This window comes from Microcaecilia unicolor, chromosome 6 (genome assembly GCF_901765095.1).
Source record: "Microcaecilia unicolor chromosome 6, aMicUni1.1, whole genome shotgun sequence".
Taxonomy (NCBI): Eukaryota; Metazoa; Chordata; class Amphibia; order Gymnophiona; family Siphonopidae; genus Microcaecilia; species Microcaecilia unicolor.
In genome coordinates this window covers 195,937,147-195,958,814 of record NC_044036.1, presented here as the reverse complement: position 1 = coordinate 195,958,814, position 21,668 = coordinate 195,937,147, and the positions used below count along the sequence as shown (strand labels likewise).

General features: G+C 46.2%; 1 protein-coding gene across 1 annotated transcript in view; it reads left to right on the top strand.

The window, feature by feature from the left end:
• DOCK3 (dedicator of cytokinesis 3) overlaps positions 1-21,668 on the top strand; it is an 873,576-nt gene that overhangs the window by 343,740 nt on the left and 508,168 nt on the right. The window contains exon 22 of the mRNA XM_030206787.1: positions 11,109-11,190. Coding sequence (XP_030062647.1) covers positions 11,109-11,190 — 82 coding nt within the window. The remainder of the gene's footprint in view (positions 1-11,108; positions 11,191-21,668) is intronic.

The following is a 21,668-nucleotide window of genomic DNA, read 5'->3' as shown; positions in this document are numbered from 1 at the left end:
GGTGACTGTTGATAATCCATTTTCTGTGTGAGTGCTAGATTCCAGACACAGTAACTGTTGGTCAGCCAGAGGATATTTGCAGCCATTGAAAGGACTCCACAGCAGAGGACATAACATAACATGGAGAGTATCTCTTCAGAGAAAAGTTAAGAGGTAGCTACTTTCCTCAAGCAGCACTCCATAAGCTTAAGACCCTCCCTAAGCCCACTCTTAGCTCAACCGCATCTTGAAGCTGGGAGATTTCAATCTGCTATTTGTAGATTGGAAGGTTCCATCTGTGGAATCGGAAAAAAGTAGAGAGATCGTGGCTGCTTTTCGAAGTGCTCTGCTCAGACAAATGGTGATGGAACCCACGAGGGAAGGAGCGACGCTGGATCTGGTGCTCACAAATGGGGATAGTATGTCAAATGTCCGAGTGGGTGCCCTCCTGCGAAGCAGTGACCATCAAACAGTTTGGTTTGATATGACAGCTGAAGTGGAGGGCGGCCACTCAAAACTCAAAAGTCCTGGATTTCAAGCATGCTGACTTTAGTAAAATGGGGGAATACCTGAGGAAGGAGCTGATGGGCTGGGAGGACGAATGAGAAGTGGAAGGACAGTGGTCCAGGCTGAAAGAAGCTATAAATATGGCCACAAACCTTTATGTAAGGAGAGTAAATAAAAGCAAGAGAAACAGGAAACTGATACGGTTCTCCAATCAAGTGGCCGACAAAATAAAGGCTAAAGAGTTGGCATTCCAGAAATACAGAAAAACTCAAGAAGAGGAACATGGAGAGGAGTACCGGATGAAACTGAAAGAAGCCAAGAGAGAGATACGTCTGGCGAAAGCGCAAGCAGAAGAACAAATGTCTAGAAATGTAAGGGAGGGGTGACAAAAATTTCTTCAGGTATATTAGTGAAAGGAGGAAGACTAAAAAGGGATCTGTGAGACTGAAAGATGCTGTGAACTGCTATATAGATAATGATGAAGAAAAAGCAAATTTGCTAAATAGGTACTTTTGTTCTGTTTTCACAGAAGAAAATCCTGAAGAAGGACCGCGATTGACTGGCAAAAGTACTAATGAGAATGGAGTGGATATAGCAGTGTTCACTGAAGAGAGTGTGTATGAACAACTTGAAAATCTAAAGGTGGACAAAGCCATGGGACCGGACTGGATCCACCCCAGGATATTGAGGGAGCTCAGAGAGGTTCTGGCGGGTCCTCTTAAAGATTTGTTTAATAAATCCTTGGAGACGGGAGAGGTTCCATGGGATTGGAGAACGGCAGATGTGGTCCCTCTCACAAAAGTGGTGATAGGGAAGAAGCTGGAAACTACAGGCCGATAAGCCTCACTGAAGGAAAGGATAGTGAATTTCCTGGAAGCCAATAAGTTGCAAGATCAGAGACAACATGGTTTTACCAAAGGTAAATCGTGCCAAACGAATCTCATTGAATTCTTTGACTGGGTGACTGGAGAATTGAATCATGGACGTGCTATAGACGTAATCTACTTAGATTTCAGCAAAGCTTTTGACACCGTTCCCCACAGGAGGCTCTTGAATAAACTTGACAGGCTGAAGATAGGACCCAACATGGTGAACTGGATTAGGAACTGGTTGATGGACAGACGCCAGAGGGTGGTGGTTAATGGAATTCGCTTGGATGAGGGAAAGGTGAGTAGTGGAGTGCCTCAGGGATCAGTGCTGGGGCCAATTCTGTTCAATATGTTTGTGAGTGACATTGCCGAAGGGTTAGAAGGTAAAGTTTACCTTTTTGCGGATGGTACTAAGATTTGTAACAGAGTGGACACCCAGGAGGGAGTGGAAAACATGAGAAAGGATCTGCAGAAGCTAGAAAAATGGTCTAAGGTTTGGCAATTAAAATTCAATGCGAAGAAATTTAAAATGATGCACTTAGGGAGTAGAAAGCCATGGAAGACGTATGTGTTAGGCCAGGGGTAGGCAACTCCGGTCCTCAAGAGCTGCAGGCAGGTCACGTTTTCAGGATATCCACAATGAATATGCATAAACTTGATTTGCATACACTGCCTCCATGATATGCAAATCTATCTCCTGCATATTCATGTATAAAAGGGAAAAAAACTGTGATAGGAGTGTACTACCGTCCGCCTCGCCAGGATGAGCAGGTAGACACAGAAATGATAAAAGAAATCAGAGACGCGAACAAAATGGGCAATGTGATAATAATGGGTGACTTCAATTATCCAAATGTAGACTGGGTAAATGTAACATCGGGACACGCTACAGAGATACAATTCCTTGATGAAATCAAGGACAGCTTTATGGAGCAACTGGTGCAGGAGCCGACGAGAGAAGGAAAAATTCTAGACTTGGTCCTTAGTGGAGCGCATGATCTGGTGAGGGACGTTATGGTACTGGGGCCGCTTGATAACAGTGACCATAATATGATCAGTTTTGACATCGACCTTGAAGTAACTGTACACAGAAAGTCAAATACGTTAGCGTTAACTTTAAAAAAGGAGACTATGATAAAATGAGAAGAACGGTAAAAAAGAAAACTTAGGTGGGCAACTGAGAGAGTAAAAACTGTACAACAGGCGTGGACGCTGTTCAAAAATACCATCCTGGAGGCCCAGGCCATACATATTCCGCGAATTAGAAAAGAAAGACGGAACTCCAAAAGACAGCCGGCCTGGTTGAAAAGTGAGGTGAAGGAAGCTATTAGGGCTAAAAGAAACGCCTTCAGAAAATGGAAGAAGGAACCGTCTGAAAATAACAAGAAGCAGCATAAGGAGTGTCAAATGCAAGGTGCAGATAAAGAAGGCCAAGAAGGATTACGAAAAAAAAGGTAGCATTAGAGGCAAAAAAACATAGTAAAAATTTTTTTCGGTATATTAAAAGCAGGAAGCCGGCAAAAGAATCGGTTGGGCCGCTGGATGACCGAGGGGTAAAAGGGGCGATCAAGGAAGACAAAGACGTAGCGGAGAGACTGAATGAATTCTTTGCTTCGGTCTTCACCGAGGAAGATTTGGGTGGGATACCGGTGTCGGAAATGGTATTTCAAGCGGACGAGTCGGAGAAACTTACTGACTTCACGGTAAACCTGGAGGACGTAATGGGGCAGTTCGGCAAACTGAAGAGTAGCAAATCTCCTGGACCGGATGGTATTCATCCTAGAGTACTGATAGAACTGAAAAATGAGCTTGCGGAGCTACTGCTAGTGATATGCAACTTATCCTTAAAATCGAGCGTGGTACCGGAAGATTGGAGGGTGGCCAACGTAACGCCCATTTTTTAAAAAGGCTCCAGGGGAGATCCGGGAAATTATAGACGGTGAGTCTGACGTCGGTGCCGGGGAAAATGGTGGAGGCTATTATTAAAAACAAAATTACAGAGCACATCAAAGGACATGGATTACTGAGACCGAGTCAGCACGACTTTTGTGTGGGGAAATCTTGCCTGACCAATTTACTTCAATTCTTTGAAGGAGTAAACAAACATGTGGACAAAGGGGAGCCGGTTGATATTGTGTATCTGGATTTTCAAAAGGCGTTTGACAAGGTACCTCATGAAAGGCTACAGAGGAAATTGGAGGGTCATGGGATAGGAGGAAATGTCCTATTGTGGATTAAAAACGGGTTGAAGGATAGGAAACAGAGAGTGGGGTTAAATGGGCAGTATTCACAATGGAGAAGGGTAGTTAGTGGGGTTCCTCAGGGGTCTGTGCTAGGACCGCTGCTTTTTAATATATTTATAAATGATTTAGAGATGGGAGTAACTAGCGAGGTAATTACATTTGCTGATGACACAAAGTTATTCAATGTCGTTAACTCGTGACAGGATTGTGAAAAATTACAAGAGGACCTTACGAGACTGGGAGACTGGGCGGCTAAATGGCAGATGACGTTTAATGTGAGCAAGTGCAAGGTGATGCATGTGGGGGAAAAAGAACCCGAATTATAGCTACGTCATGCAAGGTTCCACGTTAGGAGTTACAGACCAAGAAAGGGATCTGGGTGTCGTCGTCGATAACACGCTGAAACCTTCTGCTCAATGTGCTGCTGCGGCTAGGAAAGCGAATAGAATGTTGGGTATTATTAGGAAAGGTATGGAAAACAGGTGTGAGGATGTTATAATGCCGTTGTATCGCTCCATGGTGCGACCGCACCTTGAGTATTGTGTTCAATTCTGGTCGCCGCATCTCAAGAAAGATATAGTAGAATTGGAAAAGGTGCAGCGAAGGGCGACTAAAATGATAGCAGGGATGGGACGACTTCCCTATGAAGAAAGACTAAGGAGGCTAGGGCTATTCAGCTTGGAGAAGAGACGGCTGAGGGGAGACATGATAGAGGTATATAAAATAATGAGTGGATTGGAACAGGTTGATGTGAAGCGTCTGTTCACGCTTTCCAAAAATACTAGGACTAGGGGGCATGCGATGAAACTACAGTGTAGTAAATTTAAAACAAATCGGAGAAAATTTTTCTTCACCCAACGTGTAATTAAACTCTGGAATTCATTGCCAGAAAATGTGGTGAAGGCGGTTAGCTTAGCAGAGTTTAAAAAGGGGTTGGACAGTTTCCTAAAGGACAAATCCATATACCGCTACTAAATGGACTTGGAAAAATCCAAAATCCCAGGAATAACATGTATAGAATGTTTGTACTTTTGGGAAGCTTGCCAGGTGCCCTTGGCCTGGATTGGCCGCTGTCGTGGACAAGATGCTGGGCTCGATGGACCCTTGGTCTTTTCCCAGTATGGCATTACTTATGTACTTATGTACTTATATCCTGAAAACCTGACCTGCCTGCGGCTCTCGAGGACCGGAGTTGTCTACCCCTGTGTTAGGCGGTGAGAGTCTGATATGTACGGACGGGGAGAGGGATCTTGGGGTGATAGTATGTGAGGATCTGAAGGTGATGAAACAGTGTGACAAGGCGGTGGCCGTAGCTAGAAGATTACTAGGCTGTATAGAGAGAGGTGTGACCAGCAGAAGAAAAGAGGTTTTAATGCCCCTGTATAAGTCTTTGGTGAGGCCCCACCTGGAATATTGTGTTCAGTTTTGGAGGCCGTATCTTGCTAAGGATGTAAAAAGAATTGAAGCAGTGCAAAGAAAAGCTACACAAATGGTACAGGATTTGCGTTACAAGACGTATGAGGAAAGACTTGCTGACCTGAACATGTATACCCTGGAGGAAAGGAGAAACAGGGGTGATATGATACAGACGTTTAAATATTTGAAAGGTATTAATCCGCAAACGAACCTTTTCCGGAGATACGAAGGCGGTAGAACGAGAGGGCATGGAATGAGATTGAAGGGGGGCAGACTCAAGAAAAATGTCAGGAAGTATTTTTTCATGGAGAGAGTGGTGGATGCTTGGAATGCCCTCCTGCTGGAGGTGGTGGAGATGAAAACGGTAACGGAATTCAAAAATGCGTGGGATAAACATAAAAGAATCCTGCTCAGAAGGAATGGATCCTCAGAAGCTTAGCAGAGATTGGGTGGCAGATCCAGTGGTGGGAAGCGGGGCTAGTGGTTGGGAGGTGGGCTAGTGCTGGGCAGACTTCTACAGTCTGTGACCTGAAAATGGCAGATACAAATCAAGGTAAGGTATACACAAAAAGTAGCACATATGAGTTTGTCTTGTTGGGCAGACTGAATGGACCGTGCAAGTCTTTCTCTGCCGTCATCTACTATATTACTATGTTTAGCTACTACTGTCAAAGACATATATATCCTCTGCCCTCCTGCTCCTCCAAAGTAACTCACGGACTTTGCTCTTGTCCAAGACTGCAGAGGGCCCAAAAGTCCCCAACCAGCTCCCCAGTCAAAACCAGGGACAAGCTTTTGACTGGCTCCAGCAGAGCATAACCTCAATCTCCATAACCATCTTGGATGGCCTTCTGGTAGAAGGGAGGCTGAAATTATTTTCAAGCAAGGTGGCCCCTTATAACCTCAGATCAATGGGTTCTGAAAATTATCCAGGTAGGTTACTGTCTGCAATTGGAACACATTGTTCCAAATTACCTACCAATAACATTAAAGTTAAGCTCCCAGCTTCAGTAATTGGTTACCAGGGAACTCTCTTCTCTCTTACAGGCCAATGCAGTTGAACCCATCCCATCAGGGGAAAAAGGGAAGGGATTTTATTCTGAGTTAATCCTGGTCACAAAGAAAATAGACAAAAAGAAGCAACACTGGGCCTTCAAGCCTGAGACAACAGGAGTATTTTATTGATAAACTAGTAAAAAAAGGCCCGTTTCTGGAGCCAATGAAACGGGCGCTAGCAAGGCTTTCCTGTGGCCCCCCCGCCCCCCCCTCCCGTCGTCGATGTTGGTGAATTGGTCCGCCTCCGCCCTCAACGTCATAACGTTTGACGTGAGGGCGGTGAATTGCTCCGGCTCCGCCCTCAACGTCATAACGTTTGATGCGAGGGCGTGGCCCAGAGACTGTGTTTTTTGAGGCTTCAGAGCTTCGAACATACGAACCTTGGCTTCAGTGATGTCAGAAGCCAATAGAACGTTGAGGGTGAGTTTTATAGGGAGCATATGGGCGTGGCTGATTACTGAGGGTGAGTAGTCCCAATAGTAGCCTAGCCTACCAGGAGGACAGGAGTTCAGGGCTTCACTGCCACAGATGGAGTGAGCTTCAGAACTCTGAGGGGGGATTTTATTTATATAGATGAGCCGACACGAGCTGTGTTTCAGCATTAAAGGACGCCTGCCTCAGGGGTCAGAGATTGGATGTAGATAATGTAAACAATGTATGAATCCAATACCTCCGAACGGGATCAGAGAAAAATTTTAAAGCCAAGCGTGCCTTGTGGAAATAGCAACCGCAATAAAGGAAAAAACTCCTGCATATAGCCTTGTATTTTCAGTATTTGTATTTACAAAATACAAGGTTATATGCAGGAGTTTTTTTCCTTTATTGCGGCTGCTATTTCCATAAGGCATGCTTGGCTTTAAACATTTTCTCTGTTCCCGTTCGGAGGTATTGGATTCATACATTGTTTACATTATCTACATCCAATCTCTGACCCCTGAGGCAGGCGTTCTTTAACGCCGAAACACGGCTCTTGTCGGGTCATTTATCAATAAAATACTCCTGTTGTCTCAGTCTTGAAGGCCCAGTGTTGCTTCTTTTTGTTTGTATATTTTCTATGTATGCTGGTTACCCTCTCTGTTTGGCTTACACAAAGAAAATAGGGAATTAGGGAATTTCATTCCATCTTAGAACTAAGGGTCCTGAACAAATATTTTTTTCCAAACAAAGGTTTCAGGTGGTTTTGTTAGACATCCTCATACCCATGATACAAGAAGAAGATTGGTTATACTCTCTGACATAAAAGCTGCTTACACCCACGTATGGATGAATCAGTGCCAAAAAGATCTGTTGGGGGGGGGGGGGGGGTTATGCCTCATAAGATCTTCAGAGCTACACCCTCATGCAGAGACCACTTCTGATTGGGGCACTCCCTCAATTGATCTTTTTGCCACTCATTACAATTACATAGTCCATTGGTTCTGCTCCAAATTAAGATCACATGGCAGACTAGCCTTGGATGATTTCCTCATTCATTGAAGGGAGGAAGGGTCTTCTGTACTTGTATCCTCCAGTACCTCTCATAGCAAAATCTCTTCTGAAACAAGCAAGATTGAAGAACCATGATTCTGATTGCATCTTACTGGCCAAAGCAAACATGGTTCTCTCTCTTCTCCTGGAGCTTTCCTCCAGAGGTCCATGGAGACTGCAAATTCTTCCAACACTAACGCAGGATCCAAGATATCCTACTACGTTCTGTGGTTAAATCTGTTTATTGACATAAAGTTCAGAAAACACATACATAATGCAGTTTCAGGAAACATGAACCAGGTAACAAATTGCTGCCAATTTCTCATCAGCCATCAATTAGTTACTACATTCTAATATCCTGTCCCTATCCCTCATGGCTTGGATGTTGAGAGGGCAGTAGTAGATTCACTGAACTTACCTGTGTCGTTCAATTGCTGTTGGCTTATGGAAGAGAGTCCACTGGAAGGTCATATGGTTTTAAATGGAAGAAGATAACCGTCTGGTATGAGGGCAAGGCCATAGGTCTCTTTTCCTGTCATGTGCAAAAACTGCTTAAATACCTTGGTCACTTGGCAGAGTTATCTCTCAAGACAAGACCAAGTCTGTTAGGGTTCACATTAGTGCAGCTGGCACTTAAAACCCATCTCTGTTCATCTGTTAGTTATCTGCTTTATATAGAGCCTGCAGTGTCTTGGGATCACAACTGGTGAATCTGTCTTTGACCTGCTAGACAGTCACTTGATATACCTGGCTTTGGAAGGTCCCATTTTTGGTGGCTCGCAGGATCAATGAGCTCCAGGCCTTAGTTGCTGATCCACATTACATGAAGGTTTGTAACAATAGAATGGTTCTGTGCGCTCAGTCAGTTGTTCTTCCAACATTGTTTCCAAGACCTCATGCTCATAAAGATGAATGTGCACTGCACATTTTGGTCTGCAAGAGAGCCTTGGCATTCTATCTGGAGTGGAATAAAGCCCTTAGAAAATCCACCTATCTTTTTGTTTGGTTGCATCTCCTCAGTGCTTTTTTTGTGCTGGTACGTGCCGGTAAGGCATATCGGCACCTTTTTTGTAGGTCCCCTCCCCGACCCAGTCCCCACCTGCCTACCAGCTCTGTGCCGACGACCATCTTCTCCTGCCACCCGGCACCGTGATGACCCAGCCTTTTAAAAAATCTACGAAGCGGTGGAGCGGTGCCTCGCGTCTGAGTGTAAAAGAAGAAAAATCGCCTTGTCAACCGGCCTTCCCTCACTGTGTTCCACCCTTGCGGAAATAGAAAATTACATCAGAGGGTGGGGCACAGTGAGGGAAGGCCGGCCGACCAGGCGATTTTTCTTCTTTTACACTCAGACGCAAGGCACCGCTCCACCGCGTCGTAGATTTTTTTAAAGGCTGGGTCATCACAGTGCCCGGTGGCAGGAGAAGAGGGTCGTCGGCACGGAGCTGGTAGGCAGGTGGGGACTGGGAGGGGGGGGCTCAGATGGGCATGGGTGGCTGGAGGGAGGGGGAGCAGGGAAACGAGGATAGTCACTGGATATGGGTGGAGGGCAGGGGGGTTGCTGGACATGGGTGGATGGCAGGGGAGGGCAGGGGGAACAGGAGGGTCTCTGGACATGGGTGGATGGCAGGGGGACGGGGGGTTGCTGGACATGAGTGGATGGCAGGGGGACAGGAGGGTCTCTGGACATGGGGGGTTGCTGGACATGGGTGGATGGCAGGGGAGGGCAGGGGGGACGGGGGGTTGCTGGACATGGGTGGATGGCAGGGGGGACAGGAGGGTCCTAAACAGGGGTGGATGGCAGGGGGAAGAGAGAATCGCTGGACATGGGTGGATGGCAGGGGGGGACTGGGGGGTCGCTGGACATGGGTGGATGGAGGGCAGGGGAGAGGAGGGCTGCTAGACATGAGTGGATGAAGGAGAGGGAAGGGAGAGAGAAGAAATGCTGGACATGGATGGAGGCGAGGGAAGAGTGAGGAAGGAGATGAGATGAGGGAAAAGGAAGAGAGGAGAAAAACTGCACATGGATGAAGAAAATAGGCAGAAGCTGAATCCACTGGACAGTCTAGTCTGCGGAGGACCCAGCTTTTACTTACGGATGTAGGGCAAGAAATGAAGAAGAAAGGAGGAAAGTAAAGAAATAAATGGAAAGGAAGCCCTGGAAACTGAGTTAAGAGGACAGATAGCAACAGAATCAGTTACTGAGCCAGCATGATCAGAAAAACAAAGTCACCAGACAACAAAGGTAGAAAAAATCATTTTATTTTCATTTTAGTGTCTGGAATATGTCCAATTTGATAATTTACATCTGCTGTCTTATTTTGCACTGGGTATACTGGAGTTGTAACAGCTTACAGAATGTTATTTTTTTTCTCCTATACTAGTATAATATTTTCAATTATGTCTGTTTATATGCACCATGGCTGGTATAATGGGTGTGGGTATAATAGGGGTGGAGTCATATGTGGTGACTCCACCCACAATGAGTGCCGGCACCTTTTTTTCTACAAAAAAAGCACTGCATCTCCTTCACTTTTGCCCAGGCAGGGCTGTCTTTGGAAGGTGATGTCACAGCTTATGATGTTAGAACTAAGGCTGTATATGTAGCCTGAGATCAGCCTCCATAGTAGGTGTTTGCAGAGCTTCAACATGGTCTTCAGTCCACACATTCACTTCCCATTACTGTTGGGAACAAGATTCCCAATGTGATAGTTGGTTTGGCCACATAGTCCTTCAGAATCTCTTTGGAGTCTAGAATCCAACTCTGTACTCCTAGACCCGTTTATTTGCTGTTCCAGAGTGCCATCCGAAAAATGTTAAAAGTTTTTATTTGTTGTTGATTAATCCTTGCTTGATAGATGGACTTCTGTATATTTCCCCATTTTTTTGTAGCATGCAGCCTTTAGTAAGGCTATTTTATCCTGCTTGTCTTTGGAATAAATGGAGTTACTTACCTGTAACAGGTGTTCTCTAAGAATTATAGGATAATAGCTTTACATACCTTCCCTGTTCCCTATTGGAGTTAGGATTCTATCAGCTTAATCATTTGACTGGCTGTGCATGCCTCAGCGCATGTGTGGTGCAACATTCTTAAACATTTGTGGTAAACTAGCTGGGGAGTGTTCCCACGTGGGCTCTTCCAGATGGCGTTACTCACATGCAAGGCTATGAATCCTGCTGTCCTTAGAGAATGCCTGCTACAGCTAAGTAACTTCACCTTATTCTTGTGTCAACCAGATCTCCTGGAAGCAGGATGCACTAATTGATGTATAAGGTTTGGAGCCATTTTTATATTGCTTGTAATATGATTATTTGCAATGTTTTGTAAATGTTCATATTAATGGGATTAAGGAGGACATTTTCCTAAGGTGGTTGATTTAAAAAAAATTTAATTTACAGTTATAGCATTTGTTGCCTCTGTTTAACACCCTTGCCTTTAAGTTAGGATGCCTAAGTATGTTAGTATACCATTAACAGTGTGTTTCTTCCTTTCATTAGCTTGTCACACCCCTGAAAGATACAATCTTGACTACTTTTAACTGAAGCTGCTGGTTATATTCTTCTTCTCCCTCAGGGAACTGATCAGATGTTTGAAGTGGTACATGGACCGGTCAGCTGAACTTGTTCGACAGGACCATATTCAAGAAGCTATGAGGGTATGTGCTATAAGGGAAAGGGGGGGACAGGGTAGGGATGAGCTACTATCTTACTACTACTACTACTACTAATCATTTCTATAGTGCTACTAGTTGTACACATTATATGCAGGTACTTTCTCTGTCCCTAGAAGGCTCACAATCACCCTGGGCAATGGAGGGCTAAGTGACTTGCCCAAGGTTACATGGAGATGCAGTGGGAATTGAACCCAGATCACCAGGATCAAAGCCTACTGCACTAACCATTAGGCTACTTCTCTACTCTGTCTTCTTTTAGCCCCTAAATTTGTGAAGATGAGAGAAAGTTTTACATCTGTTGGTAAATACAGCCATTATAGTCTTGATGGTCTCTAAATTGCATAGTTTGCCATTTTCAAAGGGATTTTCCATGAGAAAATGACTGCTTACATTTGCAGATAGTCCTTTCAAACTGATACCCCCCAAATCTAACTCTGAGAATAAGACACGAGGGGGGAGGCAATGCAATCAAATTCACTAGGAAAGCTATATTTCAAATCCCATCCCCTTTTCCTTTCTCCTTTAGGACTTGCATGCAAGTTAGCTCAGCTTTAGTACACAATTTTGTGGGTACACAATGTGAATAAAAGCTTTGCGCACAACCTATGTGCAAAGGCATTGCTAGACATCAGTGTACAGCACATTTTGAATCCTATGGAAATGAAGGTATTAGCTATTCAGTACAGATTCAGAGAAGTGCGCAGAAGTCCTGAAGGCTGAGCACCAGGGTTCTGTAAAGTTCGGGTTAGAACATAAGAGTACCCATACTGGATCAGACCAAGGGTCCATCTAGCCCAGTATCCTGTTTCCAACAGTGGCCAATCCAGGTCACAAGTACCTGGCAGAAACCCAATTATTGGCAGCATGTTATGCTACCAATCCTAGGACAAGCCGTTGCTTCCCCATGTCTGTTTCAATAGCAAACTATGGACCTTTCCTCCAGGAATTTGTCCAAACCTTTTTTAAACTCAGATATGTTAACCACTGTTACCACATCCTCCGGCAAAGAGTTCCAGAGCTTAACTATTGGTTGAATGAAAAAATATTTCCTTCTATTTGTTTTGAAAGTATTACCATGTAACTTCATTGAGTGTCCCCTAGTCTTTGTACTTTGGGAACGAGTAAAAAAATCAATTTACTTCTACTTGTTCTACACCACTCAGGATTTTGTAGCCCTCAGTCATATCTCCCCTCATCCGTCTCTTTTCCAAGCTGAAGATCCCTAACCTCTTTAGCTTTTCCTCATACGAGAGGAGTTCCATCCCCTTTATCATTTTAGTCGCTCTTCTTTGAACCTTTTCTAATTCTGCTATATCTTTTTTGAGATACAGCGACCAGAACTGAATGCAATACTCAAGGTGCGAACGCACCATGGAGCGATACAAAGGCATTATAATATTTTCGGTCTTATTTACCATCCCTTTCCTAATAATTCCTAGCATCCTGTTTGTTTTTTTGGCCGCTGCCACACACTGAGCAGAAGTTTTCAGACCTACAGGGATGTTGTAGAGAAGTCCCACCTCCAGTTTGGTAGCCCTTGTGCTATCTTGGAGGAGGGAGGTCTCCTAGAAGGAGAGCATTACCCTGGTGAAGTAGGAAGTACTCCTGTAGCCAGGACCTGGCCACAAAGGGATGTACTATCCTCTCACACCGAGGATATGTCTCCAAGTGCTGCCCGGGAGGGAAAGGTTAGGACAGCCGTTGTAGTTGGTGATTCCATCATTAGGCATATAGATAGCTGGGTGGCTGGTGGACATGAGGATCGCCTGGTGACTTGCTTGCCTGGTGCGAAGGTGGCGTACCTCACGCGTCACCTAGATAGGATTTTAGATAGTGCTGGGGAGGAGTCGGCTGTCTTGGTACATGTGGGTACCAGTGACATAGGAAAATGTGGGAAAGAGGTTCTGGAAGGCTCTTAGGTAGAAAGCTCAAATCCAGATCCTCTAGGGTAGCATTTTCTGAAATGCTACCTGTTCCACACGCAGGGCCAAAGAGACAGGCAGAGCTCCGGAGTCTCAAAGCATGGATGAAACAATGGTGCAGGGAGGAGGGTTTTAGATTTGTTAGGAACTGGGCAACATTCTGGTGAAGGGGGAGCCTATTCCGAAAGGATGGGCTCCACCTTAACCAGGGTGGGACCAGGCTGCTGGCATCGGCATTTAAAAAGGAGATAGAGCAGCTTTTAAACTAGAAATGTGGGGAAGGCTGACAGTCGCTCAAAAGCGCATGGTTCAGGATAAGGTATCTTGCAAGGCTACCTCACAAACAGGGAAGATAGGGTTTCTAGATAGTGAGGTTGCACAACAGACCATGGTAGGCCAGGTGCCCTTAAATACAACTCAAGATCAAACAAAAGATGGCAAATCAATAGTGTCAAGTACTAAGCATCATACAAATAGGAACAACAAACATACTCTGAAATGTCTATATGCAAATGCTAGGAGTCTAAGAAATAAGATGGGGGAGTTGAAAAATTGGATATAATAGGCATTACTGAGATCTGGTGGAAGGAGGATAACCAGTGGGACACTGTCATACCGGGGTACAAAGTATATCGGGGTGGACCGGACTGGTGGAGGGGTAACATTGTATAATAACGAGAGCCTTGACTCAGATAGATTACAAATTCAGCAGGACACAAATCACATCTTTGAATCATTGTGGGTTGAAATTCCATGTATAAAAGGGAAAAGGATAGTGATAGGAGTGTACTACCGTCCGCCTCGCCAGGATGAGCAGGTAGACGCAGAAATGATAAAAGGAATCAGAGACGCAAACAAAATGGGCAATGTGATAATAATGGGTGACTTCAATTATCCAAATATAGACTGGGTAAATGTAACATCAGGACACGCTAGAGAGGTACAATTCCTTGATGAAATCAAGGACAGCTTTATGGAGCAGCTGGTGCAAGAGCCAACGAGAGAAGGAAAAATTCTAGACTTGGTGCTTAGTGGAGCGCATGATCTGGTGAGCTATGGTACTGGGGCTGCTTGATAACATTGATCATAATATGATCAGTTTTGATATCAACCTTGAAGTAACTATACACAGGAAGTCAAATACGTTAGCGCTTAACTTTAAAAAAGGAGACTATGATAAAATGAGAAGAACAGTAAAAAAAACTTAAGAGGGCAGCTGAGAGGATAAAAACTGTACAGCAGGCATGGACGCTGTTCAAAAATCCCATCCTGGAGGCCCAGGCCAAACATATTCCGCGAATTAGAAAAGAAAGACGGAAGTCCAAAAGACAGCCGGCATGGTTGAAAAGTGAAGTGAAGGAAGCTGTTAGGGCTAAAAGAAACGCCTTCAGAAAATGGAAGAAGGAGCTGTCTGAAAATAACAAGCAGCAGCATAAGGAGTGTCAAAGCAAATGCAAGGCGCAGATAAAGAAGGCCAAGAGGGATTACGAAAAAAAGATAGCATTATAGGCAAAAAAACATAGCAACATTTTTTTTAGGTATATTAAAAGCAGGAAGCCGGCAAAAGAATTGGTTGGGCCGCTGGATGACCAAGGGGTAAAAGGGGTGATCAAGGAAGATAAAGACGTAGCAGAGAGATTGAATGAATTCTTTGCTTCGGTCTTCATCGAGGAAGATTTGGGTGGGATACTGGTGTCGGAAATGGTATTTCAAGCGGACGAGTTAGAGAAACTTACTGACTTCACGGTAAACCTGGAGGATCTAATGGGGCAGTTCAGCAAACTGAAGAGTAGCAAATATCCAGGACCGGATGGTATTCATCCTAGAGTACTGAAAAATGAGCTTGCGGAGCTGATGTTAGTGATATGCAATTTATCCTTACAATCGAGCGTGGTACCGGAAGATTGGAGGGTGGCCAGTGTAACGCCGATTTTTAAAAAGGTTCCAGGGGAGATCCAGGAAATTATAGACGGTGAGTCTGACGTCGGTGCCGGGGAAAATGGTAGAGGCTATTATCAAAAAAAAAAATTACAGAGCACATCCAAGGACATGGATTACTGAGACCAAGTCAGCACGACTTTTGTGTGGGGAAATCTTGCCTGACCAATTTACTTCAATTCTTTGAAGGAGTAAACAAACGTGGACAAAGGGTAGCCGATTGATATTGTGTATCTGGATTTTCAAAAGGCGTTTGACAAGGTACCTCATGAAAGGCTACAGAGGAAATTGGAGGGTCATGGGATAGGAGGAAATGTCCTATTTGGATTAAAAACTGGTTGAAGGATAGGAAACAGAGAGTGGGGTTAAATGGGCAGTATTCACAATGGAGAAGGGTAGTTGGGGTTCCTCAGGGGTCTGTGCTAGAACTGCTGCTTTTTAATCTCTCTATATAAAACGCACCTCCAACGTTCTAATGAAGCCTCTGTTAGCCAACATTCTAAAGTGAAGGGGGTGAGATCGCATTGTGTCTGCCCCGCCCACGCGTCAAACGTGATGACGTCGAGGGCGGAGCAATGACACTCAACCAATCGCAACGCTCGGCAGCGAAGCGTCAGGGAAGGAGGCGGCGCTCTCGACGTCTAGCCTTCCCTTCACTGTGTTCCGCCTTCTTCTGACGTCAAGGATGACGTTAAAAGAAGGCGGAACACAGCGAAGGAAAACCTAGACGTCGGGAGCACCGCCTCCTTCCCTGTCGCTTCGCTGTCACGGAGGTAAATTTAAAAACAAGAGAAAAAAAAAACAACAACCATGTTGGGGGGAGAGAAGAGGGTGGCCACTAAACAACAACAATGGGAGCGGGAGGGCAGGGGACAAACGACAGCATGGATGCGAAGGGGGGAGGGGGGGGAGAAGAGGGCGGCCCAGGCTGGGACATGGGAGAGAGAGAAGCATGGATGCAAGGGGGGGTCATGAAAGGGAGACAGGGGACTTGCTGCAAAAGGATGAATGGAGGCAGCAGGGGACAGAGGGGCATGGATTGGGATGGCAGGGCTCAGGAAGAGAGGGCAATTGCTGGAAAGGGATGAATGGAGGGGGCAGGGGACAGAGGAGCATGGATGGGCATGGATTGGGAGGGCAGGACTCAGGGACAGAGGGAAATTGCTGCATAGGGATGAATACAGGGGACAGATGGGCATGGATAGAAATGGATTGCAGGGCAGGCCTCAAGGAGAGAGGGCAATTGCTGGATAGGGAAAAATGGAGGGGCCAGGTGACAGATGAGCATGGATGGGCATGGATTCGAAGGGCAAGACTCAGGGAGACGGGAATTGCTGGATAGGGATGAATGGAGGGGACAGATGGCCATGGATGGATATGGATTGCAGGGCAGGCCTCAGGCAGAGAGGGGAAATGCTGGATAGGGAGAAATGGAGGGGCCAGGTGACAGATGAGCATGGATGGGCATGGATTCGAAGGGCAAGACTCAGGGAGACGGGAATTGCTGGATAGGGATGATGGAGGGGACAGATGGCCATGGATGGATATGGATTGCAGGGCAGGCCTCAGGCAGAGAGGGGAAATGCTGGATAGGGAGAAATGGAGGGGCCAGGTGACAGATGAGCATGGATGGGCATGGATTGGAAGGGCAGGACTCAGGGAGAGGGGAATTGCTGGATAGGGATGAATGGAGGGCACAGATGGCCATGGATGCATATGGATTGCAGGGCAGGCCTCAGGCAGAGAGGGGAATTGCTGGATAGGGATGAATGGAGGGGCCAGGTGACAGAGGAGCATGGATTGGAAGGGCAGGACTCAGGGAGAGGGGAATTGCTGAATAGGGATGAATGGAGGGGACAGATGGCCATGGATGGATATGGATTGCAGGACAGGCCTCAGGCAGAGAGGGGAAATGCTGGATACGGAAAAATGGAGGGGCCAAGTGACAGATGAGCATGGATGGGCATGTATTGGAAGGGCAGGACTCAGGGAGAGGGGAATTGCTGGATAGGGATGAATGGAGGGCACAGATGGCCATGGATGCATATGGATTGCAGGGCAGGCCTCAGGCAGAGAGGGGAATTGCTGGATAGGGATGAATGGAGGGGCCAGGTGACAGAGGAGCATGGATTGGAAGGGCAGGACTCAGGGAGAGGGGAATTGCTGGAAAGGGATGAATGGAGGGGACAGATGGCCATGGATGGATATGGATTGCAGGACAGGCCTCAGGCAGAGAGGGGAAATGCTGGATACGGAAAAATGGAGGGGCCAGGTGACAGATGAGCATGGATGGGCATGGATTGGAAGGGCAGGACTCAGGGAGAGGGGAATTGCTGGATAGGGATGAATGGAGGGCACAGATGGCCATGGATGCATATGGATTGCAGGGCAGGCCTCAGGGAGACAGCGGAATTGCTGGATAGGGATGAATGGAGGGGCCAGGTGACAGAGGAGCATGGATTGGACTCACACTTTCACTCTGACTCTCAAACACTCACTCTCACATACACTCTCCCAAACATACACACTCCGAGGAAAACCTTGCTAGCGCCCGTTTCATTTGTGTCAGAAACGGGCCTTTTTTACTAGTATATTTATAAATGATTTAGAGATGGGAGTAACTAGCGAGGTAATTAAATTTGCTGATGACACAAAGTTATTCAAAGTCGTTAACTCGCGACAGGATTGTGAAAAATTACAGAAGGACCTTACAAGGTTGGGAGATTGGGCGGCTAAATGGCAGATAACATTTAATGTGAGCAAGTGCAAGGTGATGCATGTGGGAAAAAAGAACCCGAATTATAGCTACGTTATGCAAGGTTCCACGTTAGGAGTTACAGACCAAGAAAGGGATCTGGGTGTCGTCATCGATAATACACTGAAACCTTCTGCTCAGTGTGCTGCTGCGGCTAGGAAAGCAAATAGAATGTTGGGTATTATTAGGAAAGGTATGGAAAACAGGTGTGAGGATGTTATAATGCCATTGTATCGCTCCATGGTGCGACCGCACCTTGAGTATTGTGTTCAATTCTGGTCGCCGCATTTCAAGAAAGATATAGTGGAATTGGAAAAGGTGCAGCGAAGGGCGACAAAAATGATAGTGGGGATGGGACGACTTCCCTATGAAGAAAGACTAAGGAGGCTAGGGCTTTTCAGCTTGGAGAGGATATGGCTGAGGGGAGACATGATAGAGGCATATAAAATAATGAGTGGAGTGGAACAGGTGGATGTGAAGCGTCTGTTCATGCTTTCCAAAAATACTAGACTAGGGGGTATGCGATGAAACTACAGTGTAGTAAATGTAAAACAAATCGGAGAATATGTTTCTTCACCCAACGCATAATTAAACTCTGGAATTCGTTGCCGGAGAACGTGGTGAAGGTGGTTTCCTTGGCAGAGTTTAAAAATGGGTTAGACTGTTTCCTAAAGGACAAGTCCATAAACCACTACTAAATGGACTTGGGAAAAATCCACAATTCCAGGAATAACATGTATAGAATGTTTGTACGTTTGGGAAGCTTGCCAGGTGCCCTTGGCCTGGATTGGCTGCTGTCGTGGACAGGATGCTGGGCTGGATGGACCCTTGGTCTTTTCCCAGTGTGGCATTACTTATGTACTTATTTTCTACAACGTCACCCAGATATTTTTTTCTTAGCACTGACCCCCCTCCCCCCTCTCCAAGGTGGACCCTAGCATTAGGTAGCTGTGATTCCGATTATTCTTTCCAATGTTCATCATCTTGCATTTGTCCACATTAAATTTTACCTGACATTTGGACGCCCAGTCTTCCAATTTCCTAAGGTCTTCCTGCAATATTTCACAGTCCACACGTGTTTTAATAACCTTGAATAGTTTTGTCCCATCTGCAAATTTAATCACCTCACTCGTCATTCTGATTTCCATATCATTTATAAATATGTTAAATAGCACCGGTCCCAATACAGATCCCTGTGGCACTCCACTGTCACCCTCTTCCATTGAGAGAAATGACCATTTAACCCTATCCTCTGTTTTTTGTCCAATAACCAATTCCTAATCCACACCAGAGCATTGCCTCCCTATCCCATGACTAATTTTCTCAGGAGTCTCTTATAAGGAACTTTATCAAAAGCTTTCTGAAAATCTAGATACACTACATCAACCAGGTCACCTTTATCCACATGTTTATTCATGCCTTCAAAGAAATGAAGCAAATTAGTGAGACAAGATTTCCCTTGGCTGAATCCATGGAGTCTCTGTTTCATAATTTTATTCTTTATAAGTTTCCACTAATTTGCCCAGTACTGAAGTCAGGCTTACCGATCTGTAATTTCCCGGATCACCCCAGAACCCTTTTTAAAAATCGGTGTTAAATTGGTCAACCTCCCCATTAAGCTTCCTACAATATCAAAGGACTTGAATGTCATTTTAACTCATTGATAAAAGCTTTTTTTTTGAGTGCTTAGATACCTGCAACCTGAAATACCTGACCTAAAAGGAACTATTTTGGTGGCAGTTACTTAAGCTTATAGAGTTAGCAAGTTCCAGGCCCTAATTGCTAATTCTCCTTACACAGAGTGCTTCAGCAACAGAGTGGTCTTGTGCACACATCCTAAGTTAGCTTAGCGGGGTTTAAAAAGGTTTGTATGGCTTCCTAAAGGAAAGTCCATAGACCATTGTTAAAGTGGACTTGGGGAGAATCCACTGCTTATTTCTGGAATAGGCAGCATAAAATGTATTGTACTGTTTTGGGATTTTGCCAGGTACTTGTGACCTGGATTTGCCACTATTGGAAATAGGAAGCTGGGCTTGCTGTACCTTTCATCTGTCCCAGTTTGGCAATTCTTATGTACTTATATTAAGTTCCTTCCATCGATCTTGAGTGTCGCACCAGAATTGGAAGTATCGGTAAGCATGGCTCCTTCAAGACCTCAAGACACTGGGAGCAGTGAGGCATCGAGTGGGTCTTCACCTGTCTCGAGGCCTCCTGCTGTGCAGGTCCCCCGGGACTGGCAATCGTTGGACCCAACCCCGAGGCAACATGAAGATTTGACATTGTCCTCATCGACACCGAGGAGCATGGGTGACGTACTTTAGACGAAGGCCAAGAAGCACCATCACCTGTCACCCTCAGTTCATGGTGCTGGGAGCTCCAGGGCCCCAAGGGACACTGCACCAAAGAAGCATTGGTGCTGGGAAGTCCGCTCTCCATCCAGGAGATGCCGATGTGATTGTCTCTAAGCAGCTGAGATCCTACTCCACCCGGCAGCATCTCTTTCCCATCTTTTGTGAGGGAAATGGTGTTATGATTCTGCCGGGCTGGCAGGGGAAGGGGGTGGACTTCATTCCTGATTGGCTGTCAGGGTTTGTACTGACGTCATTGGGTAGTACTTTAGCCTGCATGTTTCTGCTTTCCCTGCTTTGGCTTTACATTTCTTTGTGACTAAACGCCTGGGCAGTTCTCTGCCAGAACGTTGTGCTGTGCTCTGGCTTTGATCTGTGTTTTCCTGTTCAGTGTTTCTTTCCCTTCCCTTGGTTTGCGATAGCTGGTTCAGCGTGTGTTTGTGGGTGTAGTCAGTTCACGTGTCTCCATCTGGGCTTTCCCTCGCTGCTTGCAGGTCTCTGTGGGAAGCCAGCTGCTTGTTTGTTCAGTGGGGGGCTGTGCTCCCGTTCAGCTGCCGACCAGCTGAGTCGGCAGCTTTCTCTCTGGTGGTTTGTTTACTTAAGGATCTCTCTCCCTGGTGTCCCTGCTTTCTGGCTCAGTAAGTTTAACCCCCTGTGTACTGTGGCTCTGCCTCTGTCTTCTAGGTGTTCTGTCAGAGGTTTCCTTTCTCTTTTGCTTTGTCTTTCCCCTGGTATTTGGTTGGGGCCTAGTTTACCCTTTTGATTACTGCTCCTGTCTTTGTCTTGTGGGGTTGGTGTGTTCATTCTCCCTTCTGCCCTAGGGTGGGGGTCCTGGGCTGCGGGGTCACCGGGTCAGGGGAAGTCATTTGGGCTGTTGTCCCCACATCCGCCTGTGGATTCGCGTTGCTTCCTGTTTTAGTTCCCCGGTCCTGCGCTGGTCCCCTGTGAGGGTGTGGCCCTGCTCTGGTTCTTTTGCTTGCCCTTGCCCTGTGGCTGGGGTACAGTGCATGGCTGGTACCTTGGGGTCCCGGGGGGACTCCTGTGTTCCTTTTTGTCAGGTTCTCAGGTTCAGAGCCCACGGGGCCGGGCTCTGGAGCAAACGTGAGCCCTTGGGCTGCCGACGAGGAGTGACAGCAGCAGGCAAAACCCACCAACCAACGCTGGGCAAGCACACCGGCACCAGCAGGGACTGCAGGCACCACCCAGCGAGCCGGAACACATGGACTGGAATCCCCCAGACTGGAGGACACAGGAATGGAACACATGGACTGGAACACTGGACTGGAATCCCCCGGACTGGAGGACACTGGACTGGAACACTGGACTGGAATCCCCCGGACTGGAGGACACAGGACTGAAACAGCGGACTGGAACACCCTGGACTGGAACACCCTGGACTGGTCCGTACAGCTTCACCTGCACTTAGCCACTGCCCCCCCCAAGGGTTGAGCCCCTGGGTTCGAGTGGCCGGCAGGACTTACCAGATACTGGATGACA